This window comes from Rhipicephalus sanguineus, chromosome 4, assembly GCF_013339695.2.
Source record: "Rhipicephalus sanguineus isolate Rsan-2018 chromosome 4, BIME_Rsan_1.4, whole genome shotgun sequence".
Taxonomy (NCBI): Eukaryota; Metazoa; Arthropoda; class Arachnida; order Ixodida; family Ixodidae; genus Rhipicephalus; species Rhipicephalus sanguineus.
This window is the reverse complement of record NC_051179.1, coordinates 82006178-82019793: the sequence shown is the minus strand read 5'-3', so window position 1 is coordinate 82019793 and position 13616 is coordinate 82006178. Positions and strand designations below refer to the sequence as shown.

General features: G+C 43.8%; 2 protein-coding genes across 4 annotated transcripts in view; one reads left to right on the top strand and one right to left on the bottom strand.

Annotated features, from left to right (window-relative positions):
- The window catches only part of LOC119390324 (BCAS3 microtubule associated cell migration factor), a 65691-nt gene extending 53293 nt beyond the window's left edge, over positions 1-12398 (top strand). For 2 of the 3 annotated variants that reach the window (XM_037657919.2, XM_037657921.2), the window contains 4 exons: positions 1972-2069; positions 4660-4830; positions 9020-9149; positions 11982-12398. In XM_037657919.2, the coding sequence (XP_037513847.1) occupies positions 1972-2069; positions 4660-4830; positions 9020-9141 (391 nt within the window). In that variant the 3' untranslated portion in view covers positions 9142-9149; positions 11982-12398. Of the gene's footprint in view, positions 1-1971; positions 2070-4659; positions 4831-9019; positions 9170-11955 lie in introns of all 3 variants that reach the window. The other variant, XM_049414738.1, reaches the window with a different exon arrangement.
- The window catches only part of LOC119390336 (cytochrome c oxidase subunit 6A2, mitochondrial), a 673327-nt gene that overhangs the window by 597706 nt on the left and 62005 nt on the right, over positions 1-13616 (bottom strand). The window lies entirely within an intron of this gene.

Here is a 13616-nt window from a genome sequence, read left to right as displayed (position 1 = left end):
TCTCAGCGGTTGTGCAATAAAACATCGTTAATACATGTTTGCCTGTAATGTAGCACAACTACACATTAACCACCAAGTATAAACTATAGCATCTCTTGATGTGCACTGCAGCTACCAAAATAACAACTACTACTGAATAAAACAGAGCTCACAGAAACTGGTGCCTTTTTCTGGCTGTTTCTTCTTTTTTACCAAGACACAGAAACAGATTCCAGCCCTCTTGCACAACCGTGTGATAGTATCAGGTAGCAGCACCAATGTAGTGCTATTTACATCTAAAATTTTTTCCCTGAGCTTTTTAAAATTTAGGGAGTTTAAGTAAAGTGAAGCATAAACTTTACAATACCTTCAACAATCTTCAACCTTACAACAATACAATACCTGCAACACTTTTCCAAATAATCATTGTGTGACCTCACTGTCAGAGTCTCGCGGATCAACTGCCGCAAAAGTTTTTAGAATCCGTCAAGTACAAGCGGAGTTACAGGGATTCGTCGCAAGCTCTAAGCGCTTTCTCTCTCCTTTCGTCCCAGCAAGTGCACTGAAAGCTACGCAGGAGGAGGGATAACAAGGGGGCAAAGAAGCTACATCCACACGTTATGTCTAGGGATGGGCGAATGTTCAGGCGTTTCGAATATTCGAACGAATATTAAAGTATTTGAATTCGCTTCGATACGAATTTATATTATTCGAAATTTCGAAGTATTCGAAATGAACGAATATATGTACGTTTGACCGCGCAAAACCCCCTGTAAAGGTGGTTTCACGGCAGCGTCGGGTTGCTGTGCTGTGAAACCACCCATCCAGAGGGGAATCTGCACTGCTGCGAAGCCACACTTCAAGGTTAATTAAATGTACATATTTTTTTAAAGTTTAAAAGTGTGTTATATGGGCTTATATGCGCTAAGTAAAATAATTTTTAAATTGTAACGTATTGTACCACTTATAACTTGCAGCCTACTGCTATTGATATATTGATACTATTCAAGGTTTCTTCCACTTCATTTCAAACCAAAAAAGTGACATTCACTCATACCTAGTTCGAATTCTTAAAAATATTGTGCAAGGGTCATGACAAAAATGCTCGTTTTTCTTAATAATATGCGGTAAATACTATTCGAACTATTCGATTCGAAATTATTCGACCAAATCACTATTCGCTTCGGATTCGCTTCGAACCTCAAATTTACTATTCGCCCATCCCTAGTGTCCGTGAGTACTTTCTTTTCTTGTTTTCTTTGAACACACAGCTCATTTTCAGTGTGATCGCGAGTGCGCTAATAGCGAGCGGCACTGAGCACATCGCGGCATCATGTAGCTATGCAGCTCATGATGCTCAACTCAGCCAGTTGGCTGCATCTATGTGCTTTTAGGTATATGACAACAGTTGATTTGGTTATATGGCATCATTTGTCGAGAGAAGAGCGAATGACTTCTTGTTGATTTTGAAATTTAATTGTAAATTCCATGCCACGTGCTACGCTGTAATGTTTGGCTCACATGTTCGCAGGAGCCTCGACTACCAATTGGCAGAATTTTCTGACCATGTTCAAAGAGTGTTGCAGGGTGGTTTTAACTGTGCATCAAAAAAGGATATCATAGCTCTCTGACCTGCATCTTTTATGGTGGTAAAATGGGACATATATTTGATCTTTCAATCTTGCAGCTAGCGTGAAATTACTATTACAGTGTTTAGTTACAAGGGATTTGCAAAGATCCAACTTATAAATTACTGATATGTGTCAGAACAGGGAATATTTGTCTTTTTTAGATTTTTCATTGCTTCGTTTTCGGACTAATGTTGGATGGTATTGTACTTTCATAATCCACCACGCCCCTACTGCTAACACAAAACATTTGAAGTGAGTATTGCTTCCTCCATGTGTGAATGCAACATGCGTGTGGCTAATGTCGGCGTGTAATGTCATTGCTGTGTAATGAAGAACATTTCTTTTACTCTTTGTGTTGCAGCTTTTCTGGACCCATGTCGGTTCCCGTAGCTGTGCCCGCCATGAGCCATTACCTCTCGGACAGCGCTTTTCCTCCGCTTCTGATTGAGGCCACGTCTGGTAAGGCATAGTGGACCACCATTGCACTCTAACATTTTATTCTACAATGCACTCATGATAATTCAAACTTTCGTAATTCAACTTTCGGTTAATACAAACAAATTTCGAAGTTTTGATTGGCCAAGGATGTTTTCAATGTATTTTAAAGTTGCTTAATTTAAACTGCTTCATCACGTTAATTCGGTTACTTCATATTTTTGTTTGTCCCTACCGGAAAATATGTGCACTAATCCTGTGGTGGTCCCATATTGGTCGAGGAAGAGAGAGAGAGAAAAAAAATGAGATGTTCTGGCCTTGATCTGTTGTGCTGTGGAACGCTTCGTAAGTCACTTTTGCCGCAGTACAGTGGTGCCATGCGGAGAAGCGTACCAAGATTGGAAAGAGGCTACTATGCTTCGTTCCATACATCGGGTGCAGTGCTATGGAAGCTAACGATACTTATTGCAGTAGATTCGTTCGCACCAAGAAATAGTTAGTTGAAGGATCTTACCACTCGTAGTGTGATTTTTTGTTTTTAGACTGAGTAATAAATGAAGATGCTTTGTGTCTTGGGAATAAGCAAACCCATTTTTTATACACTTGTCAGTAGGTTGTTCTGGATCACTTAGCATCTCTTTGTTTTCGTATTGTGGCCTCCGTGATTAGTTCCGTAGCGTGCAGCTGGAGCCAATCGCGGAGGCCACGTTTGCAATGCCAAAATCCAAGTGCAAGACGTGCGGACTTACACATTTTGCTGACCAAACTTGCATAACTTCCGCAGTGTTGCATCTGATATATGAAACAGAGTACACTCTAACCTCGATATAACGAGCATGGATATAACTAATTATCGGTTATAACGAAGTAAATGAAGAATAGTCTTGTCATAGACCAGTGTTAAAAATAAGTGTTTATAACGAATTTTCGGATATAACGAAGTTATTTTCGTGGCAGGTGCGACTTTGTTGTACAGTAGAACCCCGCTGTTGCGTTCCTTTCTGATGCTTTTTTCTGGCTGTTACATCATTTTCTGCCGGTCCCGGCACAGCTCCCATAGGGTACAATGTATTGGGAACTCCGCTGTTACATCGTAACTGTGGGACCGTTCCTGTATGATACGTCGCGAAGTGCGCTCCGAGCCAACCGAATGAGTACTGAAGAGAGCGGCCATGGTGACTTTTCACGCAGCTTGGAATGGTTTGACCGTAACATTAGCCGCATGTGAGGAGCAAGCGACAGGTACTTTCGGTTGACGCAAACAAAAGCATAGCCTTCGAGATCGGTATTGCAAAGATGGCGTCTATGATGTAATTGCTTGCGAAAGCAAGGCCTTTGAGATTTATATTGCAGAGATGGCGTCCATGACGTAATTGCTTGCGAAAGCAAGGCCTTCGAGATTGGCATTTACTTCTGCCATCGCGTCGGCGTAGACTCATCATCGTAGGAGCTCGAGCTGGTTGGAGTTCATGTGGTCATGTGTGCGGTTTCGCGGTTGGGACTCGCCGCGCTGGTCGTGCTTGCGTGTGCTTAGTTCTTTACGCCTATAGCTGTTGGTACTAAAAAAAATCACCTACGTTGATTACATTTCTGTGGATGACGCCGTCCCCAGCTCCGCGTTTCTATCCGTCGACTAGACCATGGCTGAGTGCGTCAATGTGTGCACCAGTGACGAAATTTAGGAGTTGGTGGAGCTGCTTTCAGGGGTACTTCTACTTTCGCAAGGCGTTCGACCGTTTACTACAAGCCACGGTGGTCCCACACTATGCGAATGGTTCTACGGTATCGCTCGGAGACGCCGACGCAACCGGCGACAATCTCGCGAAGGTATCGCCGTAAATGATCGCTTGTCAGGTGTCGGCTGTGGTGGCACTAGGTTTATGGAAAGGATGTGAGACTGCAGGTGCTCGAAAAACTTTTCGTGCCGCTTGGACATGAGTAAAAGCACCAGGCAACGTTGCACGGTTTTTTTCACGCGTAAGCATTGAAATAAAATTCTGTACCACTAAATATTTTGTCGTATTTCCTGTTTTTCGGCTCTTGCGTTTCCAGTCTCTTACGTTTATTTCCTACAGTCCCTCCAAAAACGTATCTGCGGGGTTCTACTGTAATGAGGTTTGAGTGTATAGGTGTCAAAGGACACAACACATTTTGTCCCTTATTTACACACACATGCACACCTTGTATAATAACAAATACCAGTGTGATTGTGCTGACTGCAAAGCATTACTGGAAATCATTAACAGCTGACATTGAAAATAAAAGGCATGCCAGTTTCGGTGCTTGGGACACATATAGCATGTACAGAGGAATAACTTCCAGGGCAGTAAGGCGATGATAGGGCTAGTTGGTCATGTTGACCTTTAGTTAAAAGGATGAAGTGCAACTTTTAACAGGTTTTTCAAAACAATATAAAGTTGCGCTTTGTCTTGTTAACCTCTGTGTGTCTGTGTTTCTGTGGTACTTGCAATCAGCAAACGCTTAATAGTCCATGGCAGGAATTCTATAAAGGGTGACAATGTTTTGAGCAGGCATTATTTGAATGGAACAGCACCAAAAGCATTTTCTTTGGGCATTGTACTGACCTCTCTTTTCTGGTTTTCTCGCCCAATAGGTAGTTTCGAAGGGCCGCCAAGCCTTCTGGAAGTGTGCGGCCACTGGTCCGACAGCTCGGGTGCATCTTCTCATGCCAACGGACAGGAGCAGCTCATGGAGAGGATCGCCGATGCCATGAACGAGTCGCCGTACAAGGAGAGACAAGCAGCGCGCACTTCTAGCGGCAGTGGTGAGTGGTTTGCGCGGTTCTCTTATTAGATGCCAGTTGATCTCGTCCAGTCGCGGCGATCACCTTTCGCTATTGCATACTCGTCTCGCCATTTGCCGTTTTTTTTTTTTTTTGTGGTCACACCTCGCATTGTGCTAGTGGTTGTGAGGCTGCCAGATTGCTTTGCTGCTTCGGTGGCTGCATTGCATAAATATACGTAGTTAAAGTTGCCTCTGTTTTCTAATTATGCAAACTTTTTAAAATAACTAAGCCAAGTCATTGTATTGTGCATGCATAATTTAAATGGTGATGCCTTCAGTTCATGGAATGGTTTCTGTCGATGCATACAAAGAAATCTTGAGATCTTCGTCATATACAGCTGTTATGTAAAAAGAATGTTATGTGCTTTTTTTTATAATGCCTCTTTTAACTGCTCAAACACATCTCTAAAGACATTACTATTATATTTTCATATGTATAGTGGTGAGCAATATGAGATAGAACAGCGAATTGTGTTTAATCATTGATAACTTGCAGTGTACAGTGGGGATGGAAAGAAACGCGAACAGCGTGGTGCACTGTTTTCATCACGCTCTGACCTTGGTGGCAATAAAAAGATGCAAGAGTCTTTCTTGATTTTATTGTGGAGGACTGTAGTGGCTTTTTATTACCATCCAGGCTACAACTGCTTGAAGATAAATGTGAAGCAGCAGAGAATGTAGATGCCGCCTGTTCGTGTTTCTTTCAATCCCCACTGTACATATGAAAGTGATGTATTCAATTGCTAGAGATACCTTTTCACTTGAGCATTTAGTGTTATGAACACTTTTGCGCTTGCCAACTGCTTTGAGCCACTGTGACCTTTAAAATTAATTTCAGTGTTCCATCTCATATTGCTCGCGACTGTACAAGTCATACCAAGCACTTTAGGATAAAGTAAAAGGTCGAGTAACTCGTTATACTACATGACTTTGCCTTTGGGGCATGGCTTTGCAGCAATGCACTTTACATTGCCACGCAGCAGAACCTGAAGGCAACATTCGTGTTGTCTTGAAATGACGCTTCATGCAAGATTTGCCTTTCAATTTTCCTTTCATCGTTATAAAAATGATCTGTTGATTCAACCGATGACAGCAGATAAAGTGCTGATCAGGGAACGCACGAAGCAAAATTACTTCTGATGATTTGCTTTTGCCAATGCTTGTGCTTACAATTGTGCTGGGTTGTGTCTACTACCGTATATTGCCGATTATAAGTCGACGTTTTTTTCATAAAATGACCTTCCAAAGTTCAGGGGTCGACCTATACGCGGAATCGTAAAGTCGACTTATCTGTGGGGTCCGATGAAAGGTCGTCGTCCTCGGATTTCCTGCTACAGTAAATGCTCGTTAATTCGACTCTCGTTAATTCGGAAAATCGGTTAATTCGGACACGTCATCTGGTCCCTGTAAATATACGCATCACTCTATGAGACTGGGCGCTCGTTATTTCGGACAGATTTGACTGCAAATCGGATAATTCGGCGACTTTTCGGCCGCTGGCAAGGCTCGAAAACGAAAAAAGAACAATTCGGAACAAAAGTGAAGCTCAAACGCAGCATCGCCATGGACATCAATTATCGACTTGGCTTGGATTGAGACTGGTTGAACGCCTTTTTTTCGCGTGTGGGTTTTGTTGCTTTGTTCCCGTTGGTGTGCTGCATCGTTGATCGCCGATTTATCGAGGAACGTTTCAGTACGGCTCCTTTAGCTTGATCGTTGCTGGTGCTTTTGTGCTGACTTCTCGTGCGACCGCACTCTCCGCCGATGGCAACGCCGGCGAAGCGGCCCAAGTACGAGGCCAAGGACTTCACCACCAAAGTAGAAATTTTGCGTGCTCTGAATAACGGGCTCTCCCGACAAGAAGTGATGAAGAGTGATGAAAGGGGATCCTTCAATCGGCGGCAAGAAGCAAGGAACGAGTAACCGTACTTTTATCCGCCAACGTGACGGGAACAGAGCGCTTGCCGCTTCTCGTTATCGGAAAGGTTCAAAAGCCACGCTGCTTTAAGAACATCAACAATCTTCCCGTGGATCACCGTGCCAACCGAAAAGCGTGGATGACGGGTGAAACTTTTGCGGTACTGCAGACATCATGTGAGCTGCTGAGCACCTTGAAGGGCTCAGAAAAATTGTGTCCGCGCGAATTTCTGCTCGAAAACAGACAAGCATCCGCGATTACTTTGTTAAGTAAAGGTATGTTGAAAAAACTCGTGCATTTATTGTGTTTATTTCGACCATTCGATAATTCGGACATTCGGTTAATTCGGACATTTTTTCCGGTCCCTAGAAATCCGAATTAACGAGCTTTTACTGTATTCGACGCATCGATAACATCAGCCGCAGAGGCAGCGGAGTCGCGGCAACAGCTATCTCCCAACGCACGTGCGCCGCTTCCGGAGCCGGACATTTTTGCGATCTGTCACGACGATCATGAAACCATGCGAGGCGAAACTACAGAGCGCGTTTAAAAGTCACCTCCGCGCGGCATTAATGTGAACTGCTTGGGAAACACGGTCTTGAAAGCAGCATTTCAAACCTTTGATAGAGGGTGAACGATGCTCTATCAATAAAGAGAAATTTATCTTGTGATGCACCCTGCAGTTTTGTTTTCATGCAATAGAAATGATTCGTTGACAAACCATCGGCGTTCCACAGAAAAGCTGGCAGCACCGTGTGGGCTGGCAGCACTTCGCGGGGGTACTAAACCACATGACCAGTCACATGCGCCTACAAGCGTCTTTGCGTCTTTTTGCACTCACGCCTGTTCGCCATTTCTGCATTTCGCTTCGCTTGCGAGCAGTGGTGTGCGTGATTTGCGACACTGCCAAACAGATGCCAAGAGGCCACCGCTATGCCGGCAACAGTACGGCGCTGCTTTCAAGAGGCAAGCGATCCTCTACGCAGAGTCGGAAAGCAACGTTGAAGCAAGGTGCAAGTTTGATGTGTCGGAAAAGTGCGTGAGGGAATGGAGAAAACAAAGGACCAAGATCTTCGCGTGCGCTGCTACATGCCGTTCCTTTCACGGACCGAAGTCTGGACGATACCCTACCGTTGAGGAGGCGGTTCGAGATTGGGTTCACGACCAGAAAAGCAGGAGCCTGAGTGTTTGCTGCAACGATATTGAAGCAAAAGCACGTACTGTCAACGATGCCTGGTATGGACTGCCAACCGACATGGTCTGCGCGGCGTTTTCCACGTGCGGCATCTCAGTACCACCGGCACCCGTTCCGACGGCGAGCAGCAGCAGTGGCTCACACGATGGCAGTGACCGTGACTGCGTCCTTCCCTCAAGCGACGACGAGTCGTAAGCAATGTTTCATGGGCAAATAAATGTTTCTTTGCATCACTCCCTCTTCTGAAAAACTTATTAGTGAGCTATGGCCGCAGCATGAGGCTGTGTTCGGAGTGAACGTTTTTCCCCCCTAGAAGGGGTTGCAAGTTGGGGGGGTCAACTTATAATCGGAGTCGACTTATAATCGGCAATGTATGGTAATATTTGAATATTGTTGTATGCTGTTACTTGTAGAAATGTTTGTCTCTCTTTCTGAAGCATTTAATTGTACTCGAAATAGGGATTATTCATAGGATGAGTCATATGCGAACATCATGAACGTTGTTTTGGCACTGCAAACACACATCAGCCAACGAGTTTCTTGGTACTTTAACAGCCCTTTAATGGGCAGTTTTTGACCTAGAGGTGTCAAAATGAGATGTATAATTTTTTCTTTAGGCTCCTTCAAAATATGGATTCTTTAGCTTCGTCGCTACGCTTATAATGATGTCATAAAGTGCATTACAAGATAGTTTCATCATGAAGTGGACGTCTTGATTGGGAGAAAGTTGATCATCGTATAGCATTAGGGATGCCCTTTGTTCATACAACCACGCTCCACTTGGTATCTTGCTCATTTACACGGGTGACTATTGTTTACTTAAGAAAGCAGGAGAGGTCCCACACAGATGAGTGAAGCGCGGCACCTGGTGATGTTCTCCGGTGGCGGTGTCATTGACGGTGCAGCTTATGACATCATTTCAGAATGCATCATGCTCGTTGGTGTGGGGCCGGTGTGCATCCACCTTTGAGATGAAAGTGCGGCTGCCTTCTAGAGTTGTACCTGTGACTGGAGAAGCTGGGCACTAATTTAATCGCTCCTTTCCGTGTTCACCAGAATTGGCGTGCTTTGAAGACGTAGGCTCTCGGTGCAACTCGGACGTGTCCCTCTACCACTCGCCCAGCCAAAGCACAGAGCACTTACTGGTCTTTTCCTCTACCCAGCAAGACTCTATGTGACTCTTACTGTGAGTCTACCACGTTTCATGTGCTTCCTTCCTTATACGGCACTCTTTGTTTGTACAGTATTCTTTGAAATTTGGCATGTGTACTCGCTGGATTTGGAGTACACATGCAGCTGTGGGAGAGTTCTGCCTTGGAGCAGAATTGTCTCTAAAATTTTTTATTTTATATGTGGCACTGGAGACGGGTACATTATGTGTAATGTCATGTGCTTATTTTGAATATGAGGTCAATTTTCATTTTTTCTCCTATGGTTCATATTTTATGCATGGTTCTTTTAAATAATTAACCGCAATGATTTCCCAGGCTAAACAGGCTGCCAATAGTAGTACTACCTGTTGGGCTAGTTGGTGTATCTCCAGTATCAATACATAGTAGAATTAGTGCCAAAACACGAAGAAAGAAGCGTGCTTGGCAATGCACAAAGCGTGTCACTGAAGTGGTTTACGAAATGCCCTTTACTACGTTACCAGATGGGGCACTGCACCAGTGATTGAGTAAAAGAACATGCGCATAATGTCAAAAATAAAGACATTACACTTGTGATCTCTGGAAAGTGCTCATTAGTATTGTTAAGGAAAGTGAGAGCAAATGCACGTTGCATGTGCATCTTGGAAAGTACCTTTATATGCCTGTTGTCATCAAGAATTAAATAAATGGAAGTGAGCATTCATCCCATCCATGTGTTGTCTTGTAGCCCTTTTTTGGTGCTATGTCCGCTATTGATACTGAGGGTGTGACTGGTTGCTGTATGATTTAGGGTATGCTGTAACACCAACCTAATTGTACTGGCTACCCTGGAATAAAAGTTGCAAGACTTTGAAGTTGAAGAACATAACAGAGGAGGGAGCATAAATCGACTATGTTCAAGCAGCACTTACAATCAGTGAATTGGAACATGAAGTGGATGTCTTCAGGTAGCTTACCATTAAATATTGTGTCAGTCAGTATGTATTACCTTGAATGCAATTTTGAGCGTTTCCCTGTTATATTACTTGAGAGGGAGCGCAGATCTAGGGGTCTTTTTTCACGCTTGAGGTCACGATTGATGATGATAAAGCAAATGCTTATGATGAGTAATAATGATAAACTTATCCGCACCCGAGTCAGTGTTCTAATGACATGGTAACAGCTGCACACACAGACTTTAATGAGGGAGGCGAGTTGTCTGGACTTCCTGACAACTCCTCAGATCTGCGCATGCTCGTGGGGGTACGTCTCATTCTTAGTAGGGGTGTGCGAATAGTGAAATTTAATCCCGAGTCGAATTTGAATCGAATAGTGCTGAATAGTGGCCAAAAATATCGATTATTGAATGCAAATGATTGTATTGAAACTTAAAAGAAAGAACAAAGAAATGAAATCTGCACATGTCCTTAGCACATAATGCAGTGAGTGACTGCTACCGAAAGACTACAAATTGTCATGCAGAGCCACAAGCTGTTCCACATGATTGGCTTCAGGCTCTCGGCTAGCACAGGGGGTACGGTAGCTAGTTTTTTGCCCCCTATGGTTGCGCAATACGGCTCATCTGACAATGGTAGTGTGCTCCATCATCACTTCGGGTGCCCATTCACAGCAGCCCGCCGGAACGATGGGAGTTTCTGAATGAGTGGTGTGGTGCGGCAGTGGCGAATGCACAGTGTGAGCAAATTTTCACATGTGAAGCCAATCATCAAGGGTTTCGCAGGCCGAAGTCAGGACGTCCTACGGCGCTTGAGGCATAAGCGACCCAACTACTCAATAAGTTCGTGCCTTCGTTTCGGAAGCAAAGTTGTGAAGAACTTGGCAGTTTTCTCATGTGCACATGTTTTGTGCGCAAATGACATAATCTCCTATAAAATAAACATGTGCTCGCTTTTGAACCATGGTATCGGTGACAGTTTTAACGAAGGGCCTGCTGTAACGACGTTAGCGTTAGTTTTAGCCACCGCACCCTAACCAAGTTGCACCATTGGCATTTGTCACATTTTAGATATTGGTCCTGTTGAATTATTCGAACCTTCGAATACCAGCTATTCGAAAGTCGAATTGAATTATTCGGTTAGGTATTATTCGACTCGAATTTGAAACTCAAATATTCGTCCACCCCTAATTCTTAAACATGTGCTAGCTTGACAGGAAACCTTTGCAGCTAGTACAGGTTGTGCGATTTCCCCCTCAAGTAATGTACACCCTCGCAATTTTTTAACAGTATTGCACAAGTGTTGAGCGCGGAATGTGGCAGTGCCTAATAGTCTCAAAACGTAACGAGATCTGCTAACGATGCGCAAGCGTACAAAGCACACTGAGATGCTAGCACCTTCTGCTACGTTGTTTACTTCAACATGTCTTTAAATAATCTTGAAGTAAACAGCGCTGTACAGTGGAGCACACCAGAGAAATGGTCAAGAGTATGTGCATGTGTGCATGCGCAGCCTAGTGTCCTCGTCTGTGCTATTCTGCTAGGCGCATTCGATACCGGTGCTTTCTGCTGTGTTATCAGTCCCTTTGTTTTCTTTTTTTTACGAGTGGCATACACATCCATCTGAAAAGCGTGAGCGTCGAGGAGGCCGAGACACGCCCACTGATGTCGCTCTTTTGGGGCATGTACGGTGCTCGCAGTTCAGTGTGCTTTGTGCACTTGCACATTGTCGGCAGATCCCGTTACCTTTCGAGAATATTAGACTCTACTATATCTCGCGCTCAACATTTGCGCGATGTTGTTAAAAAAGATTGCAAGGGTGTACAAGACAGTTACTTTTTTGTGTGAATTCTGTGTACTTCTTCACTGTTTTCTATTGTAATTAAGGTGCGAAAAACTACTTATAGGCTGTTTTCATTGCCTTGCTTCGCAGCTTGGACGCTCAATCGGGCCTGTGGACCAGAAGAAGTCATGAATTTTTAGATCACAGAACCTGGGCTGCTACAGCACACTCCAGTTGAATGTTATTGTGTTTGTTCTTGTGAAAAAAAAAGCACTATTTACCATTGTCGTGTACAAAAACGAAAAAAAAAAAGATAATTTTAAACCTCCGAGACGAGATTTTCAAATGACGTGTTTATGTCGCATGTGCCGATATTGCTTTTGTACTCAGAGCGAGATGAAAAAAACAAGTGAAAAAAAAATGCTTTTTAAGTTGTTTTTTCTGCTAGACATGGTGGATCCGTCATGTAGCAGATATAAAAGGCTGTGTAGTATATATAGTTTAGCACTTATATATATAATACGCATTTCATCGAGGAAGCGCAATAAAAATTTACGGATGCCCTGTCTGCGCCTCTGTTATTGGTGTTGAAGGGTGTACTATGCAAAGCGTGCCTCTTTTCTACTGTGAAAAGCAGTCATATGATAGGAAGTAGTCAAAATGTGTCCGTTCGTAGCAATCGTCATCCGTGATAACACAACAAGGCTCGTGACATTTGGGCGATTGCTCCTTGTCCTCATTCTGGCTTTGTCCTGCACTTTTCCTGCACAACAATGCGATGTGCAGTTAAGACATAAAGCAATGTAAGGTGTGGGACCCGACACTTAACCCTTTGAAGCGCCACTCCCCCCATTCGCAGACAAAGCAAAATATTTTTCACATTAAGCCAACTAATTACACTCAACTGAAACTGTAGTTCAGGAGAAGATGGAGCCTTGAAGCGACGAGAGATGGTTGAACAGGGATTGTCACTGGAGCCCTCGCTTGCCATATTGTTGGCTTCAGTGACATTCGCTCATTACTGAAACTACATAAGGCACTGGCAAAGACAAAACTATTATTGCTAACTTTTTTTACCGGCATATAAACAATTGCATACAAAGCATTGCAGTGGTAAAAAAAAATCTTGTGCCATGTCTCGGGCTTCGAAACTGTGGAAGCAGTTGCAGTCTATTGACAGACACAGTGCTCATCCACCTCGTGCCTCCGCAGCCATTTGACGTTTGTCACATGACAAAAAATAAATAAATATATAAAGCAATGTTCACATTGCTCCACGCCCTGCGTCCCTCGGCGCTTAAGCATGCGAGTGTTCGCGGCTTTCATGTGACCAAAAAAATGAGAAATCATCACTTGCGTGATATAAAGTGCCCAGTAAAATGGCCGCACTGGGTGGGTTTCGCCTTCAAATCGTCTTGGGCTAATGTTCAAGGGGTGCTTATTGAAGTTCAAATGTATGTGCTGATGTTCCGTACCGTCGAGTTTCATATTCAAGGCATCTGCAGGAAAGACATTGGGCCAGGGGCGCAGCCAGAAATTTTTTTCGGGGGGTGGGGGGTTCAACCATACTTTATGTATGTTCGTGCGTGCGTTTGTATGTGTGCGTGCCTATATACGCAAGAAAAATTGAAAAATTTTGGGTGGGTTTGAACCCCCCTGGCTACGCCCCTGCATTGGGCACACCGCATGAGTGAAAATATTGGTGGGAGTAATCTCGCAATCAATCCTTGTCGTCAATCTTTTTTCATAATACAGGTCATTTGTCATTGTCTTTATTTTATTTGT